The sequence below is a fragment of the Enhydra lutris genome, unplaced genomic scaffold (assembly GCF_002288905.1).
Source record: "Enhydra lutris kenyoni isolate GAN:26980312 unplaced genomic scaffold, ASM228890v2 scaffoldscaffold47, whole genome shotgun sequence".
Classification (NCBI taxonomy): Eukaryota; Metazoa; Chordata; class Mammalia; order Carnivora; family Mustelidae; genus Enhydra; species Enhydra lutris.
The window spans coordinates 2,568,993-2,589,259 of NW_019154131.1; the positions used below are offsets into that span (position 1 = coordinate 2,568,993).

The following is a 20,267-nucleotide window of genomic DNA, read 5'->3' on the forward strand; positions in this document are numbered from 1 at the left end:
AATTTCAATGAATACATAGAAAACAGAGATTGAAGAAACCATACACACGTCTCTAAAAAAACATCAAACAAAGCAACACTGCAGCCTTTGATGGGGTTGGATATCTGCTCTGTCCCAAACCAAATACTGCTAAGGATAATTAGTCTCTGCCTTTGTCTTATTTAATTTTTGGTCAAATATCTTTAGGCCTTCATGCTCAAGGCCAGAAATAAATAGAAAATGTTTTATAGTCCTTGATTTGATAATGCCAGTACCAAATCATATCTGATACTCATAATAAATAAAGTTTCTTGGGGTGAGGGAGGGCTGTCCTTGGAGCAATGGAAAGCTTTGTGAGCTAACCTTCCAAAATCTTGTGAAACAGGAAAATTGCGTTTCTTTTTAAATTCAATACTGAGAATTAAATGATTAAAATACTGCCACTTCGGTCATTAATTCAGAGAGATGTAAAAACTATAGAGTTTAGAAATCCACCTAAGTTATAACTAACTTTACAAATCTGGGTTTCTTTCAGGAGGGTAGAGAGCACGTATCAGTGACTTAAGCAGGGCCTGCTCGTACCAAAAGGACAGCGGGTCTTTTAAAAAATTTTAAGTTAAATAATTCAGTAATTTTGAGTTCAAGTAAATGCTTTATTCAGGGAGAGTAAGAATTTCTGCTTGATCTCTTGTAAACAATAATTTCAAATAATGAAATTTCCTCTAGGAAACAAGTGGTCTTTAATATTAACATAAAAAGAAATAAAAATGCAAATACAGAAGTATTTAGAGAATGTATATTTTGTGATTTAGGAGGCTTGCTTTTCCCGCCCATCAGCTAAAAGATATTTAGGGACACTTAATAAGTATTCAGAATAGGATGTGTTCTAAAGCTCTCTGTATGCTGTAATTGTACTCCCCTTTTGCCCTTTAAATTTGAAATAAACTTGAAATGAAGGATGGAACCCAAACAGGCTGTTAGAGAAGTAGAAATGATAAGTGATTGATTTTTCTCAGCATAGATAACTGCCTATTTTGTGATTCAGCAAATGCTCCTCTATACTATCAGTGCAGTGCCTCTTTCAACAGGAGATTGTGATGTTGCCTTTAATTTATTTGCAAATGCTGCTTTTATGTTTAGGTTTTCTGCACAGCCCAGGTAGTAAGTGCAGAGGGGAAGTTCTGTTTTCTGTTGAAGGAGGGTAGGAAAGGAAGGCAGGAAGCTTTCCGAGGTTAGCTTGTTTCCCCCAGTACCTTCTCTCCACTTTTGTTTGTTCAGACCCCCTCATCCTCCTGTGACTTGCCCTTGTGTTGTACCTGTGCCAAGCTAGCATTCAAAATCAGATCTGTCTGACTTCCCAGTCCGTGCTTCCAACTACAATGAAATACATGTAGGGAAGTCAGGAGAAGTGTGGTGTTTGGTCAGGGTACTCCGCAGATACTGTGTACGCTGTGTGAGGTACCTTTGATAAGATGAGTAGAATTTGTCCAACCCTGGAGGAACAGAAGATGGACAAGCAAAGAGCCATGCCTGAACAATAAGCGTGCAGGGTTATTCTGATATTCTGGGTGGGCTGCTGTGGAGAATTGCTTGGTTGCCTGAGGTTTAAACTTAAGTCACTCAGAAAATTGTAATAAAATAGCAGTTCTGTTTCCATCTAAAAATTAGTCACCACTATTAAGCCTTTGTCAGTCTCTCATCTTGGCAAGTGAAGGTGAGATTTGTGTCAGGGACCATCCGAAACCTTCTGAAATCTCACCTTCTAGCCTGTCATTCCTTAGTTTGCTCACACTTCTTCAGTCAATTTTGCCTCATGTTTTCCACCTCTGAGCTTTGTTACATCTATTGTAGGCTGTCCTTCCTCTTTCTTCATGCTACCACATGTGCACTGGCTAGACCTGCTGGTCCTTCCAAGGTGAGTACAAGGCATCCGCCTGCTCTTGCTAGCTTCCCGAGTTCTCTAAACCTTGCCAGCAGTTTCTCTGAACCATGTGGCAGACCTTTATCCTTGCCACTGCAGGCTCAGCCAGTGTGTAGCATGTCCCCAACACACTCCAAGGCGGTGTCTGACTTGGTGCAGAAGCACGTTGCCTCTAAACTCCAAGAAATAAATTACAGGAAACTTCTGACTTTGGAAGCCAGCCTGATGGAAATGACCTAGTGGTGCCTGGACTCAGTGACTTGTGCCCTCATTTCAGAGGGGTGCACAGGTCACCTGCCTGAGCTCTACCGATACATGACCTTAACCATCCAAGCAGAATCATACTTGCTTTCTTGTCCTGTATGGGGTGTCCCTTGAGTGGCTGTCATGAAGTTCATCCTCTTTTGCTCCTCTTTGAGACCACCTCAGTAGAAGAATGATGGAAGGTACTAGGTTGGAGGAAGGTAACCAGCTGAGGCACACCTGTTGGTCTCACCTTGGTTCTCCAGCCCTCTCTCCTTCCAAATCCAATAGCATTTTATCTTGATTATCATGATGACCACTGCAGAGCTTTTGTCATAGCTATTCTTATATGCCAGATTAATCTGGTTGAATACACAGATAGTATCTTTTTCATTTTTATATCTCCTTTCACATTTTGCAAAATGTCTATTATATGAAAGATATTTAATAGGTATTGAAATGGCTGAAAGAATGAATTAACATATGATCTATAATAAGGAAACAGTCATTCATTTAGTCAGGAAGTAGTTATTGAGCACCTGCTGTATGTGGTCAGTGTTCTGGGGCTGGGATTAAAAGTGCTTCCAGAAGGATTCCTATTTGATGAGCTTCCTGGTGGTGTATCTCCTGATCCAAAATAAAAGTGTGACTGCGCTGTTGACATAGTACTTTTTAAGAGTCACTTGTTAATTTGTCAGTTTATGCCTGAACTGCAGTGGCTTTTCCAGTTCTAGAGTTCTTTTGTGCTTCTTATTTAACATTTCTCAGGGCCAACAACGACTATCTAGCCTTGTTTTGAGTAAGTGTATCCTTTGATCTGATCCCTACCACCTCTGCCCATTTTTCTGGCTCTGCCTCTTGGCCTGGCTGAGCTCATTCCTGTGCCCTTTCCTCTTTATCCTGCTAGTTGACTTTTTCTTAGCTTCTCATTTTTTGCGGGGTGAATCTCACCAAACAATAAGCAATGAGATAAATGGCTTCTGATACATATCATAAATAAGGATTTAATTCAACACACTTGACACCATAAGCTGTATATTTTAATGCTCTGAACTTGAAGTGTAGAAATAACTTTTCATGAGGAGGGTGGGGAAACACAGGACTTAAACGTAATAAGCTGATGCATGAGTATTCAGAATTGAGTTTTACTGTACCATTTCATAGTGTCTGCTATTTGTAATATCCTTAGATGGCTGAGGTCAGACAATTGTTTGGTGTGAGTGGTATGAGCTGGCATATTAACTGCTGCCTCTCACAAAAGCAGCCTAACCCTGTAGTGTCAGTCCATGTTGGATCTCGGTTTCCTGTGTTCCCTTTCTCCTCCTCCCCCAACTGCTCTTGAGCTCTCTGGGCAAACTGATTTCTCTTGGTATCAATCTACTCCTCTCTCTGCTCCTTCTGAATCTTCCTCTTAAATGACAGCTGTTGCACCTGCTTTTCCTTCTAAGGTGCTTTTCCTCCTAAGGTGTTTACATGTCTGTCTCCTCCCCTGCACTGTAAGCTTCCTGCTGAACAACTCCGACTGCTTCATCTCAGTATTCCTCTAGTGCTGGCCAGTATTGGCACCTGAGTGATTGACTTAATGAATACTGCTGAACAGAACATAAATTTTATAGGTAGAATTGAAAGAGAATGGGAAGGTTCTCCTTTAAAACCTGTGTTTAAGGTCTTAGAGTAAAATGCAAGTTTCAGCCTCAGCAATAGTGTTATCCATTGAGTCTGACATTATTCCCTCTTTGAGTTGGGAATGTTAGTTTGCTGTGTGGTGCTTGTAAAAAGTGTCTTGGGAGAGCAAAAGGAAAAGGGAATTAGCTAATATATCATTATCATTAGCTTGTTACTTGTCTTATAGTGAAACACTAATTAAAAAGCATTGTGCCTATTTTGGAATTACCTATTTATGGAAGGAAAAAGAATCATAACATTGTGAAAACAACAGTAAAATCATACTACAAATTATATTAAAAGAAAAAAAGGGGGGATGGGATGTGCTTTGAACTTCCAACTCCTTCACAGCTCATCATTTCTTGATGCCCTTTGCCAAGCTGTGTGCTCAAGGAATCTAATGATACACAAAGCCTCATTGCCAGATACTTCATTAATTCCTCAATCCATTAGGAACCTTAATGGCCTATGCCATTGGACTAAGTATGGAAATCCAGTTCCCCAAGAAAGTATAGTGCTCTATAAATCATACTTGCCCGAGAATTCTCTCAGCCCTTGACACAGAAGAATAGATGAAAAATCATTGTACTTCCTGAATTGCCTTAGCCTACAGGCTCTCAGAAGCATCAACATCCTTTAACTCTTTAACCCTCAACCCTTGGTTCTCAAAGTGTGATCCCTGGATCAACAGTATCAGCACCACTGGGAACTTGTTAGAAATGCAAATTCAGTGGCCCTGGCTAGGGACACTGAAACTCTGGGGGTGGGGTAAGCAATCTGTGTTTTAAGCAGGAATCCCTGTGACTCTGACCTGCTCTAATATTCCTGTGGCATAGTTCTATAATGAAGGCCTTTTTTTTTTTTCTTTAAATTGTTGAGGAAACATGAGCAGGTCTGTACCTTCACCCTGATCTACTTGTTTGTATTCAGTTTAATTGAGCAAACATCGACTGAGCAGCTGTTATATCCCAGGTATCCTTCCTAGAAAACCACAGAGGTAAAGGACACTTTAAAGTCACTCTGGTGTTATCTGTGCTAGCGTTTTCCTGCTGTGCCGCACTGGCCTCCCTGGATGGCAACCCCACCTCTAAAATACCAGAAATAATGGTCCTCCAGGCTGCCTTGTTTGGCTTTTCAAAGCCTTCATTAACCGTCATCCACCAACTGGCTCCTCATCCTTTTCCCAGTTGGACACTGGCACTTTCTTGAATTGCAGGAAGAATGACCCTATCTTTCTGAACCCTTTCTGCTTTTAAATGCTTGATAATCTTTCTCTTCACATGTTCTCTACTATCCCTGTCCCTCTGGAATTGGTGTTGCCCCTACCCTAAACAATTTCACACTAAGGCCACTACTAGAGAGGTTCTTTCCCACAGAAGGCAAGTCTATCTTAAGTGAGCAGCTCTATTTAGAGGAAGGCATAAAATCTCTATCAAAAAAGGGCAACAAGAATAAAAAACTTGGGGTGCCTGGGTGGCTCAGTGGGTTAAGCTGCTGCCTTCGGCTCAGGTCATGATCTCACGGTCTTGGAATCGAGCCCCGCATCAGGCTCTCTGCACAGCAGGGAGCCTGCTTCCCCCTCTCTCTTTGCCTGCCTCTCTTCCTACTTGTGATCTCTCTCTCTCTATTGAATAAATAAATAAAATCTTAAAAAAAAAAAGAGTAAAAAACTAAAAATCTACCTTCCTTCCAATAGCTATTTCCATAATCCAACTCTCCTCATCATCCTGTGCCTCCCTATTTACATGGCTTCCTGACTGTTTTCCTACCTTGATCTATCTTGCTGATAGAGTGATCATTTTATTTTAGTCTAAATTTAGGTAATAAACATACAGTGCAATATTGGTTTCTGGAGTAGAATTTGGTGATTCATCACTTGCATACAATACCCAGTGCTCATCATAACAAGTGCCCTCCTTAATACCCATCACCCATCTAGTCCATCCCCCAGCCACCTCCCTCCATCAACCTTCAGTTTGTTCTTTATCATTTAGAGTTAGAGTGATCATTCTTAAATACTAATTCTATCATACTAACTTCAAATATGTACCCATAATTTCAAATGTGTGCCCATGGCCTATAGCAGTCGTCAGCAAACTAAAGTATGTGCTTGTTGTTACAAATAAAGTTTTATTGGAACACAACAGCAGTCTTTATTTTCAGATTATCTATGGCTGCTTTTGTGCTACAATGGCAGAGTTGACTGGTTGCAACTGGGACTCCATACCATACAAGCCTAAAATACTTACTATCTGGCACTTTAAGAAAAAGTTTGCTACCCCTGGTCTGTTTATACATAATATACTGGCATATTTGGGTTTAGTTCTGCCAACTTACACTGTTCTTTCCCTTTGCTCCTTGTTTGTTCTGCTTCTGTTTCCTTCCTTTCTTGTCTTTGTTTGAATTTATTATTTTTCCTTATTCTGTTTTGTTTTCCACACTTAGTTAATTGATACTTTTACCCCTGTCCCAGACAGTTCAACAGATTTAGAACATTTTAAACGTCTTTTACCACTTCTTCCTTATGTGCTTCAGTCGTTATTTGTTCATATTCTCTATATTTGAAACCCAAAAGACATTACTATTATTATTTATAAAGTTGATATTCATTTAGGCTTATCTACATATTAAGCATTTTGGTTGTTCTTCACTTCACATATACTCCTCATCTTTGTATCTTTGTATATGAAAAAGAAAAAAAAAGTCTTTATGTTTGCCCTCACATTTGAATGATAATTCTGCTGAATATAGACCAAATTTAATTTTCCTCCAGAAACGGAAGGTGTTATTTCATTGTCTGTTAGCATTCACTGTTGCGTATTAGAGATCTGATGGTAATCTGATTTTTCTCTTTTCGTCTCTGAAAGATTTTGGGATTTTTCTCTTTTTATTTTGAGGTCTAAGATGTTGCTAGGTGAATTTTTTTTTTTTTTTTAAACTAATCCTACTTGTTGGGCTTTTTTTCAGGTCTGGAAAATTTCTGTTATTTTCTCTTTTTTTATTCCTGTAAAATGCCTTTTAGAAAGATAATAGAACATCTGGATCTCTTTTCCATATTGCTTAGCATTTGTGTTTTATTTTCTTATTTTTTCTTCTTCTGTGTTCTGTACAATCTGTAGGTTCCATCTTCCAGTTACTAATTTGATCTTTAATAGGATGAAATCCAATATTCAGCATATCTTGATTCTTTTTGACTTTTTGAATTTCTTAGCTATGTAATTGTTACTTTTTTCCTAATTGATGGGATATATTTTGGAATCTCTATCATATCATATACTGTACCTCTTTTTAACTCATCTTGTGCTTCCACCTACCTGACTCCTTAGGTCAGATATTCTTCTACTGAGAATCATAGCATCTCTCAATTATTTTTGTTTTCCCTCCAATGTCTGTGATTTTTTTTTAAGATTTTATTTATTTATTTGACAGACAGAGATCACAAGTAGGCCAAGAGGCAGGCAGAGAGAGAGGGGGAAGCAGGCTCCCCTGCAAGCAGAGAGCCAGATGCGGGGCTTGATCCCAGGACCCTGAGATCATGGTCTGAGCCGAAGGCAGAGGCTTTAACCCACTGAGCCACCCAGGTGCCCCCAATGTTTGTGATTTTTAAAGTATCTGATTGTACTTTAGTTGTGCATCCAGGGTGCACTTTTTCTTTCCTCAGCCCAAATGAGAATCTGCTTGGCTTACTGGTGAGTGATGATTCAGATCAGATAGGATTACCTCACCTGCTGATGATGATTGGGACAGGATAGGCCATGGACTTGTCCAACAGTGGGTAGCTTGTCTTTTTTTATTTTCCTTTATCTTTACTTAGGGGTTAGAGCTGAGAAAGTTGTAGCACAGGCTAAGTCCACCATCTTGATCCAGTCAGCCGTGTGTTTACTGAAGGCTTTCTTCCCTGTCTTGCCTCCAAGCATAACTCATTCCACTAGTCATTCAGGTTCCACAAAGCACTTTCTTGCTGGCCTTTTATAGTGATTATTCCATTGTAACATCCTCAAGAACTATCTATTTGTCCTTGTCTTTGCCCTGCTAAATTAAGTTCTGTAGCCCAGACATGGGTAGGTGTCAGATTGCCAGAGATGTTTCATCCCAGGTACAGAACAACTGGTTTAGTAGCAAGCCAGTGAAAATGGGGTTTGGAAATACAACGCAGACTGTACTATAAAGATACAGAATGGCTCCTCTACTCGGTTTTATGTATTTCTCCATCTCCTCAAAAACCTGGTTGATGTTTAAGTCATACTTCCCAGTTCTATGAATAAATATCTTCCAACACATCAAATTATAGTAGTCTGCAGTTAGGTTGAATTTGTAAGGATACTGGTTGTATCCTTAGAAGTGACCACTTCTCGTCTTCTGGGAAAGGAGAGCCCTTGCCTTACTAGATTCCAAGGATTGAATCCTCACTGGGTTTAAGTGTATTATCTCTGTTTCTATTGCCTTTTCTGGAGGGCCTCTGTTTAATGAGGCAGTTAATTGTGGAAGAGGCTGGAGTTACCAATTCATTAACTAGCTTAAGTCATAATACTCTTTCCTACTTTTTAAAAAAATTTTACTTAAAATTTTATTCTGGGTAGACTTGTACAAGTAAACTAAGAGGTCTACAGAAAGATGTACACAATTAACATTGCTTGAAATAGCTCCAAACAGACAGAAAAAAAAAAAAATCCTGGAAAGACTCTAAACATATTAACAGAGGATTAGTTTAAGACAAAAGAAATGTTGGGAGAAAAAAAGAAAGGCTGATGCACCATTTAGATATAAACACATACAATAAGATACTAGGCAGTCATTGAAAGAAAAAATAGGTCTCATGCCATGTATGGAGAACTGGACAGTACACACTCTACCCAAATTGTCCTAATTGACAATTGTTTTCAAGACATTTTCCTTATAAACAATATTGATATCCATACCAATTGGAAAGATTTGTCTTTTTTTTTTTTTCAAGTCAATAAGAGAAGAGAGAAGAACCACGTGGTCTTCTCAGTTGATGCAGAAAAAGCATTTGACAAAATACAGCATCCGTTCCTGATTAAAACTCTTCAAAGTATAGGGATAGAGGGAACATTCCTCAACTTCATAAAATCTATGAAAAACCCACAGCAAATTTCATTCTTGCCTACTCTTAAAAAAATCCTATTTAGTTAAGAAAATGGGAAACCATTTTTTTCTCTCATATTTATCAATATCTTAACGTAGTTAAATGCTGACCTCCATGTAGTATGATTAGGCTCTTTAAAGATTGTTTGATTATGCCTGAGGCCCCTGATACGAGTTTTCACTATTATACCTGCCATCACATTTCAAAATATTGGAACTGGCAAAAAATATTAGAATGCCAAGAATTACCAAGAATGTATTGAAACTGATAATAAGAATTGTCAAAGAGTGCTCAGTCAGTTAAGCAGCTGCCTTTAGCTCAGGTCATGATCCCCAGGTCCAGGGATTGAACTCCCCCTTCCCCTCCTCTGCCTCCTCTGGGCATCCCTACTCAAAAGGGAGTCTGCTTCTCTCTCTGCCCCTCCCCCTGCTTGTGCACTCCCTCTCTCTCTCAAATAAATAAATAAAGTCTTTTAAAAAATTGCCGAGACACCAAGATATTAAGTAATGCTTTTATTCCAATAATAATGGGTCTTATTTCAGTTCTGTGGTTGTGTGTGTATGTAGTTTCTTAATCAACTAAGCCACATCCTTAAGTCCCACTTAAAAATACTTAATTGTACATTGAATCTAGATGTATAGGGAGAACAGATAAATGCCTAGAGTGTGGCATCCTTATGCAGACTAGTGAGAAATAAGACTGCTCAGATGGACTATAAGGCCTGTTATAAGCTTTCCACGTCTGTCTCATGCTGTCCCTTTTTTTCTAGAATGTTCTGGAAATAAGGAGAAGCTAATGAAGGACATTTAAACAGGGGTGACATTGGATTTATGTTGTAAAGAGATCATATTGGCAGGCCTGGGGAAGATGAATGGAAATGGAATAAAATAAAGACCAGTTAGGAGGATATTACTATGCTGGGTACCATGGGCAGTGGCAGTGGCAGGTGGTATAGATGGGCAGGGAGAGATCAGGGCAAGATTAAGGTGCAGAATCTATAAGACTAAAGTTGCTGATCTGATATGAGGGCGAAGAAGAGTTAGAAGTTAAGTTCACATTGATTCTTACAGGTCCGTGATAAAATATTATGATCCCCAAAAGGCATTGAGTTTAAGTACCTTTTCTGTCCCGGGAAGGAAAATGTACCTATAAAAGAAGAGCAGCTGCACCAATATTTGATCAGATTGCAGGCGTTTTTCATCCTTAGGAACGAAAAGTCAAGCTTTTTATCATTCTGTTTCTTCTGCTTTCCGAACCTACCCTATGTTGTTCTACAACCATTTTTTCTAACTATCAAGTATTCACTAATTATACATTTAGTGAAGCTGTTCGATTTTTCCTGTGTTTCATAACAAATACACTGATAATATCTAGGGCTAATTATATGCAATTTAATTTTTAGATTGTGGTAATCATTATTGCTGTTTTTATTTTCATTCTCTCTTCACCAGGCATAGTCAGCTATAGCTACTCAACAAAATTATGCCCTTTGGGGTGATTTTCAATTTTCTCACTTTGGGAAGCATATTTTTATGTCAGTCATGAAGGGTTCAGATTTGTATTATTAAACACTTGAGCCCCTAGTTTCCACATTGGACCATTAACACTTTGCAGTTCCTTGTAAATAGAAAACTAAGACCACCTCTGTGCTGTGGTTATTTCTAAAGACCTCATCTAATTTAGGAGAGTAGGTACCTCTCTTCCAAACCCATATTCTATCTCTTGATGTACCAAGAGTCCTGCCATGCAGGAGGTAAAAAGCAACTTGAGCATTTGCAGGTGATTTACAGGAGTACCCTTGGGGTCTTTCCTCACTGTGCCCAGAGAAGCATATACAGAAGGGCTTTCCTAACCATAGGAAGTATTTCAACATATGTTTGGTAGTACGTGACCATATCAGTGTGTTTCATTAAAAATATACAACTTATATTGTCACAGTTGCTCTCACCACTAGGGCCCCAGAAGGGTCAAGACTTGTTGACGTAATCAGTTTTCTGCTTCTCTAATAGCTATTATTCTATGAAGTGTGGAAATTGTCTGAGTTACAGTTTGAATTGATGTTCTTTGTTTTAACCCTCCAGAAATGCATCTTCTGCAGACACCGGGTTAAGAAGGTCTCTGGGGCCTGTATCCAGTGTTCCTATGGCCGCTGCCCAGCCTCCTTCCATGTTACATGTGCTCATGCTGCTGGGGTGCTAATGGAGCCTGATGATTGGCCATACGTGGTGAACATCACATGCTTCCGACATAAGGTCAACCCAAATGTGGTAAGGCCCTCCCTTCCTTCCCTGATGCCAAGACTGAATATGAGTTCCCTCCTGTACACTTCCCAGGGCTAGCATGCTCTCGTCGGTAGTGTTACTCATTGTTGATGTGTCCTGGCTATGAGTTCCTCGGGGGCAGGGATTGTACGTTATTATTTACTAGTATTTGCCTAGGACCCATCAGTGTCCTGATCCTCATACCTGTACATTCTGGCCTTTTGGTTTTATTTTATCTCTTCTAGAAGAAACAAAGAGCAGTACCACAGTAAAGGGAAGGGGGCAAGTGGTCACAGATATCTGGGGCCTTGCTGCCTGAGGTGGGATAAGCTAAGTGAGGACAATTGCAGAAAAGCAGAAATGTAGAAGAGAAGTATAGAGGTCACTTTTTTCTGCCTCTTCTGTTTCACTCAGGACCAAACTTTTTTCTGGGTAGAGTGTTTGCAAGTAAATAACATGTAAATTTAACTATAAATTAGTTTACCTGTTGTTGGCAAACAGAATCTTTCATTTGTTTTAAATGCTTAGAAAAATTAGGACAGTGTGGAGATGGTTGATATGCCTTTGTTACTTTTCCAGTTCACTGTAATTGTTTTTGGCTGCCAACAAGAGGCAGCTTTGCTAACTTTCTGCCCTTTGCTATCCCTGGGAGGCTTGGCCACAGACTATTTGCAGCCTAACATACTTGTCCTATGTGTCTAATAACCTCCTGTGAGCAGCCTGCCAGGTTGTCAGTCTGGGCTTGGGAAGCCATGACCATACACAACAAATCTCTTGACTTTTTAATGATTCCAGCAATTTCCATTGGTGTCTTGGGAGATACTTGATGTTTGTGGGTTGGGACAGTTGTGTGTAAATGCACAAATGTATGAGATGACATCACCAACTGTCAAATCTATTTTACTTTCCATGTTTTAAGTGACAAGTTGCATATCCATTCATGCTTTTTCCTTAGATTCTTGAATTAATGGGCTTTTGCTAAGAATAGTATTATATATTCAGCAGAAAATACATTTTAACAACTTTTTAAAAAATCATAGTAATAACACATTGCATTACTGTGGTGCTTTGCCATTTACAATGTGTGGTCAATAGCATTACCTCATTAGATGACACATGGGAATGCATTTTGAGATGTGAACCAGATCATGACCTCCTGAGTCAGAGTAGTTTGTGTTTGCTCTTGGACTTTGCCAGCAACACATGTGCAACCTTATGCAAGTTCTAATCTCGGAGCCTCAGCTTCCTTGTCTACAAACAAAGGCATGCCTATCTCACTGTCTTGTTTTCAGTCCACAGAATAAGCCCTCAGAAAATGAAAGTTGTATTAATACTCTGTTTTACTACCGCTGCCGTTGCTGGCTTTGGTGCTACAATTCTCTGTGAACTGGGCCACATGACTAGTATTATCCCTGCTTCTCGGATAAGAAACCTAAGTACTAAAAGGTTCAGTTCCTTGCCCAAGTGGATTCAGTTAATGAGCAACAGGTGCTGGAATGTAAATGCTTTTCCAGCCCATTCTCTATTATTTGTTGAATTCCAAACTCAACAAATGTTGAGTGGAGCTAGAGGTGTTCATTTGAAGCTTTGCTTGGGATCACACATTCTTATTTTAATATTCCAAAGTTCTGTGGTTACTGATGATTATATTAAGGTTGTTATTAAAGAGATCCATGTGTCTAATCAGGATGTCATTCCTCCTAACTATGATGTGTGGTTCAGTCAAGTTTATGTTACTAATTGTCTCATAAATGATGATCAAAAAGAACATCTACTCACTCTCCTCTATGGATCTACTTTAAGTTCGGTACACTTTGTCAAACATGGGGAAACATCATATAATTTATATTAAATGGTAATTTTCCTTATGAAGGTAAAATTTTAGTGTTCATAAATTGCCTTTGCAAAGTTCTCTAGCAGGAAGCACTGTGAATACTGAATTTACAAAATATATTCCTGATAGCTGTTACTTATCCATTATTCTTCAGTTGGACTTCAAGTGTGGCTTCTTCCCCAAAATGTTTGACAACTAACCAGAAGGAATTCAAACGCTGGTAATGTTGGTTAAGAGCATCGTGAATTGCCCCTATTACATTGAATATGCTTTACTTTTCAAGCATAAAAAAGTTCAAATTAATTCCAGTATTTCTTTTTGTGTAAACTGAATATGCCAGGGGTTATGCTTTCAAAAGCTGGAACTATAGTTTGGCTATATTTTCACCATACCTGATTATTTGGGGGTAGTGGGCAATTGCTGAATCATAGCAGTGAAAACTGTAAAATAAAATTCAGGCAAACCTGGCAGCCTTACCAGTCATTTTACAGAATAGAGGATGCCTATATAATTTAGGTGAAATGAAGTTGCTTCAGTAGGATCTACATTTTTACTCACTTTAGGGTTTTTTTTTCCTTTATTCTTTTATTTCTCCCAATTATTTGTGTTTTTTTGCACCCAAAGGACTGATTTAAGGCAACTTCTACTCTTCCTTTAATGCCAAAAATATTCTAAATATACTAGATTTTCAATGTTACTGGGCTTTGAGCATAAACTCATTCTGGATAATAGTCTAAAAATCTCATCTGATTTATTATAATGCATTCTTCCATTAGACAGTAAGCATCCTTTTAATTGAAAAGGTGGTATTTAAGGGGTGCTTGGATGACACAGTTGGTTAAACATCTGACTCTTGGTTTCAGCTCAGGTTGTGAGATTGAGCCCCAAGATGGGCTTCGCACGAGTCTTCTTGGGATTCTTTCTCTCTGTCTCTCCTGGCCACATGCTCTGTCTCTGTCACACTCTCTCAAAGAAATAAATAGATCTTTAAAAAAAAAAAAAAAAAGTAATATTTGAAAAAATGAGTAGCTTCCAAAGTCTTAAAGATACTAATATGTTACAGAAAGTGCACAGCTAATCCCTGTTATTTTAATCTAAATTTTTATATGTATTTTTCAGTGTTTTTGTCAAGCATACTTTTTGACTGGCACCTGCTATCTTTCAAATGTAAGATTTCATTTGTGTGTGCATGTGTATGTGTGCACGTGTGTTTATGTTATACTGTTGTGGTACTTGACCACCCACCCTTTGCCATGATTCAGTGTGACCTCTTTCCTGGCTCTATTTTGGAAGGTTCCATTGGATGTATTCCTAACCACTTATGTGGATGTTGCACAGATGTTTGTAGGAAAGGGAAAAACTAAAGAACACAATATATAGTAAAATGATTTTGAAATTGGGAGCAAATAATGAGCTACTCATAAATTATATACCTCCTGCAAGCTACCACAAGGTCTGTGTCTTCACACCTGAGTAAACTAGGGGCTGTCCAATGGGAGAGACACCTGAATAATGGAGGACAATGGAGGTGAGAAGATGCATGCACAGATCTTTTTGGGGGGAGCAAATTATATCAACAAACCTTCATATTTGATTAGAATATTCAGTATACTCAGTGTTGGAACACTGAAATCACTTGCACTTTATGCATTCATTCATTGCAATGAACAAAGCCCTTTTTAATAAAGTATCTTATATGAGATACATCATTTTTATTTCAGTGCCTTCCCCTCTTGAAAAATGTGACATTTGAGAAATTTCTTTCATAATTTTCTAAGTTTTGGCTACTAACATAGAAACAGTCACCTATTTAAAAAAAGAACTTTTATAGAGAAAACACCTTAGTGGATAAATTTTTTCCTACTCTTTGTGTATTATTTTATTCAATATTATTTTAACTAAATTTTTTAAGCTAGGTCATTATTTTAGTTAGATTTTTAAGCTAGGATTAGTTAATATTTTCTCTCTTCGACTAGCACTTGGCCATCCATAGAAGCTGCTTGGTATAAATTTGTTACAATAATTTTCTAATGCTAATGAATGGGATTAGTGGAAAAGAAAAAGAACTAGTATTTGTTGAGCATCTTTATGTCAAAGTTGTGTCAGATATTTCAAATGTGCCCTTTATTTCAAGACAGTGTTATTGATGTGGATAATGGAAGGCAGTGGTTATATTGGCTTCTTTATTAGCACCACCTACTCTGGAAGGTCCTCTTGTTTTTGTTGTTCTACCCTTCTAGCAATCCTCCCTTACTTGGGCACTCATCCTTGTCCTAGAACTTGAGACTTTGTTTGGCACTTACTTTTTTTTTTCTCAGCCTGGGTCTCCAGGCCAGCTCCCCAGACAAGCTTCAGTAGAACTCCTTCTGTGCCATCACTATGTGTGGCTCAGGACAGGGACCCACGTTGTGCAGGATCTGGTGAAGGGCTCAGAGCGAGATGGCACATCTGGTTAATCTGTTCCTCTATAACTAACCTTTGGTGGTACTAGGGTGAAAATGCCTGTCAAAACTAACCTAAAAAAAAAAATCTTCCCTTGGTATGTAAAAATAATTCTCACCTCACCTACATGTGGAACAGTGGATGATCAAAGCTCCTAAACTGTAAACCCTAGAATAGTTCTTAGTCACAGGGGAATACTATATAGCATATTATACTTCAAGTATCAGTTTTTGAAAAAAACACATACTGACAAAAAAACCTTCGAGAAATTGGAAACACATTTATATGAATTCATTAATTATAATGAATCTGCAGTATTTCAGGTTGATTGTGGATGGATAGGGAGAGACCCAACAAACACTCCCACTCTAAATTTCCATTTAATTAGCCAAGGATATAGAAATGTAGAAGAAATGGTTTGACTAGAAAGGGAGGAAGTATATTCAACCTATCCTAACAAAGCTTCCCTGGGCTCACTCTCCCTAATGCGCATGTGCAGTTGCCTGTGTGTAAGGTGCTGCCAGATCTGAAACAAAAGATATATCACTGTCCCACCAGTGTTTATACTTGGGACTCACTCAGGAAAACTGATTATCCATGTCTTTCATTTAGTAAAATGTTTATAGACATGAAGGGGTCCTATTTTTAAGCCAGCATCAGGGTCGAGAAGACCACATATTCTACTAGAAGAAGAGGGTCAACTCAGTTCCCAGATGGGTACCTAAGTAATATCTCCCTTCAGTGTTCTACTATTCTAGAAATCTGTTTCCCTGGAGTCTACCCCTGACTCTGGTTTATGATTTTTAATCCATTTAGTTCCAATAGGAATTTTGGGTTGAAGACCGGAATTACATTTCACCATATGTTGCATTTTACCATATGGTACCCCTCAGGCCCTTGATTGGTGGCCATAGGATTATATTTTTGTAATCAGGCACCATTTATTTAATTCGCATCAGTAGGTAGGACTTTGCTTGACTGTGCTTTATATTATTTGACCCTTTTGAGCATCATTTTGGTTTATAGCTTTTGTAGATTCAATGGGTACCAATTGACTGTAATTTTCTTCTTGATGCTTCTGTCACACTTTGACCATTTGGAGCTTCTTCAAGGTGACTTTATTTTCCTAATTTAAAACCACTAGCAGACATCTTTGAAACTGTTGTTGTTTATTTCAATAAGAAATGGCAAAATCATCTTGATTTCCTTGTTTCGAGCATGGAATCAGCAACCCATCAAGGAGCCATGTTCTTTTTTAAAGTTGCTCTCTATTAGAAACCAAATTTGGAATGAAGGGTGTTTTTTGTTTTTGTTTCATGTGAACACCAGCTGCTTTGGCCACGGGGCCACATTAGTGACAGAGCAGGAAAATAATTATTTTTCAAATGATCAAGAGTTTATGTTGATATGTCCAATTTTTTTCTGCCTATAATAAGTTTATTTATATATTGTTCTAATTTATATACTAAGGCTTATTAATACACTTCCTCCTGTTACCAGTATCTGGTCTTTTTATGTCTCAGCATAGGTTGTCATACCACACATGTTTATATTATGTTGCTGATAAAAATTTTAGGGATCTTTGTTTTCTTTTTTTGTTTGAACCACTGGATCAAGTGTCATGGGATTGGTTTCAATGTTTATAGGTCTAGAATATCCCACTTTCAATCATCACCTAAGTACCTCTCTTCTAAAAAGAAACAAAAACAATCTTTATCTTCCTTTAAGGAACAGTAAAGCAATGAAAATATAGGGCACTAAATATTATAATACCATTGATACCATCATTTTTAGGATATTAGAAAAATATAAAATTTTGATGTTTTGTCTAAAATTCTTTTAATTTCTCATGGGCCTGTTACTCTCTGGAGGGTGACCTTCTGATTCTCAGCTTCCATTCATTATCATTTCAGGATAATGAATGGTTCCCCAAACTTGAAAATGTTTTAAACTTTTTCGAAGAAAAGATGGGATTAGGGTAGAAACCTCATAAACTATGACCCCATTCCAAGATATTTAAATGAACAGAACCCAAGGAAAATAAGACCACTTATTAAAGACTTTTGGTATTGGAAATAAACTGTTTGATAATAGATTGGCCATGCATACTGCCCGCCTCTCTTTTCTTATCTTAGCATTTATCTAGTCAGCTCATAAAAAATAATCTAGGTACAAAGGTTAGTTATGGAGAACTTCAGTTAGATTGCTTTGAAACTGTTCAATTCAATATATAGGGATCCATGGAGTGTCCTGGAAATAAAAACACTTTTTTTTTAACTTAGCCTAACATTAAACATTCCCCATGACATGCCCTCATTCACACACCTTTTGTACACAGATGTACTTTTTTGAAAAAATAATGATACACATTTATTCAACATGAGTTGTGTTCTAAAGGCTTTACAAGTATTACATCATTTAATCTTCAAGGTACCATTTGTAGTAGTACTATTATTAACCCCTTTTTACAGTTGAGGAAACTGAGGCAAGGGGTACTTAAATTATAACTTTATATATTACATAGGTAGTAAAGGGAAGAATGGTTAAAACCAGGCAACCTGATTCAGTGCCCAGGCTCTTAGCTACTATGCTCTATGACCATAATAAGATAGGCTAAATAAAGATAAGGATGTTCTGGGAACTCAAAGAAGGAAGCTGCTAACTCTATTAAAGGCAGTCAGGTAGAATTCACAGAGGAGGTTACAGCTATGAGTTTTGTCTGCTCTAAGTGTGCCCTTCTAATGCCAGTGAGTTTGCCTTGGCTCCAACAGGGTTGACATATCAAACTCAGCAATGGATTGAATCCATCCTTTCTTTTCCCTTTTTATTTTCCCTCCTTTAGTCTGGAGCTCAGTTGTGTAGCTCAACTCTGTCCACTTTTAGTTTCTCTCCCAATCTTTTAAAGAAGAGAACCAGAATTTAGCTAACACTCATCTAACAATGATCTGAATGGTCTCTTCCTATCTCCCAGATCTGGGTGTCTGTGTTTTGTCGGCAGTAGGATTGTTTTGGTGGATGTTGTTTTTCTTATTAGAGTTTAGATATTGCTAACTCCCTCTCTGTTCAGTTACATTTGCTATGACCGACATACTCTTCTCAGACTTATGGATAATTACCTGGTGTTTGTATATGGTTTTTTATTCTACATAAGTTATTTTCCACATGCCCTGCTGACTTTGCACTGAGATTGAAAACCAGAATTCTAACCCAAGAAAAGATCTGGAGTAAAAAATTCTTAACAAGGAATAAAAAAAAGACTACAGTGATTCAGGCCCGAGTCTGATCAGTCTTCCTCAATCAAATATATAGTAAATAAAAGAAACCCCTTACCCTTTCATCAATAGAAATGTTTAGTTGAGATCTCAATCCATGTATGCCAGGTGAGAAAGTTAACACCAGGTTTGCCTGGGAGAAGAAATATTTAGAACAGACATTTTAGAATATTTACTTTTGGAAGGAATTGTCCTCTTGTTCACTTTATCAGGTAAAACCAGTGAAGACATCATTTTTCTTAATTTTATAAAGAAAACAAAGTATGTCCTATTTCATACTTTTCTGCCCTCTATTCAATACCCCACATTTAGCTTCCTCCTTCTACTTCTGTAGCCATTTCCATAGGAAGGGTGGGGATCAGTGAGTGTAGAGCTTCTCTCTGCCATGCTTTTTTGTCAGGAGAAAAAGGGCTTGAGTGAACCCACAGCAGAAGGTAGAACAACCCTGCTATTTAGTCACTGGCCCTGGCTGTGGGGCATAGAGGAGAGGTTCCACTGATACTATCCCCAGAAGCTTCCCACAGGACCTCATAGACTCTGGGCCAGAGGCTCTTGTGCCTCGAATTGAGCCATCTTCAGCTTATTCATCTGTCCTTCCCCCTTCTCCAGATCTTTTTCCAAGTCTGGCCACTTGGGAAGGGTCGTTGCACCAGCCGCAGTTCAGGCATCATCTGCAGGCGTTTTAGATAGATTTCTGATACTAACTGAAGTGCTTCAGGGATTTTTAATCTGTGGGAAGAGAGAACAGATGCCTCCATTGCCTATTCAAGTTTTAATCAGCAGGGATACAGAAACTGATCAGAATGGGGAGACCATGCAGGCAGAGCAGAGGCTGAATGCCAGTGGTGCTTCTCTTATACGTTGTTCCCTATGAGGGGCTACAGAGTTGTGGCAGTGTCTGCATGGAGTTGGCTGCTGTTGGGTCTGAATAAAAGTCATATTTTGTGACCATACATTTGCTCTGTATTAAGGATTTACATGTCCATTCTAGAAAAATATTTACTTTTGAGAGTCTGGGCCCTTCCATTTAAGGAAATTCTTGCAAGCAATCATCTCTTGAATCAGATACAGGGTCAGCAAACCACATCATCATCCAGGAGTAGAAAGCAGAGTCAGGTCCCAGGGGGTTCAGAAAAATATCTCCTCCCCTAGAGTAGCCTTTCTCCAGACTTCTATTTCTGATCCTTTAATCTGGTTGGATAAAAGAACAGTATCTCAAATGTCTTTCCTGGAAATATCCAAATGCACTGAAAAAATGTTAGAGCATATATTTTGTGGGACACCTTATTTATTTTGCATATAGGCAATACTTGCTCCTGAGGGCCCGAGCAGCCCCTGAAATAATTTGGAAGCCATGTGGGGGGCTGAGGCCTTACGTGTTTTTAAGGTGAGTGTTAATAGTTACCTTCTATAGAGTCTTGATTAGTAGGAGATCTCTTATCTGACAGCCTTGGTTATATTCATCTCTCTCAAAATGTGTGATAATGTGTGGCTTCACAGAAAAGAATGTATTGCTGAACTTTTTATTCTGGCCTTGTAAAAC

At 38.4% G+C, this 20,267-nt stretch overlaps 1 protein-coding gene across 2 annotated transcripts in view; it reads left to right on the forward strand.

The window, feature by feature from the left end:
* LOC111156570 (lysine demethylase 4C) overlaps positions 1 to 20,267 on the forward strand; it is a 467,853-nt gene that overhangs the window by 394,998 nt on the left and 52,588 nt on the right. For both annotated transcript variants that reach the window (XM_022517552.1, XM_022517553.1), the window contains exon 18: positions 10,997 to 11,182. In XM_022517552.1, coding sequence (XP_022373260.1) covers positions 10,997 to 11,182 — 186 coding nt within the window. The remainder of the gene's footprint in view (positions 1 to 10,996; positions 11,183 to 20,267) is intronic.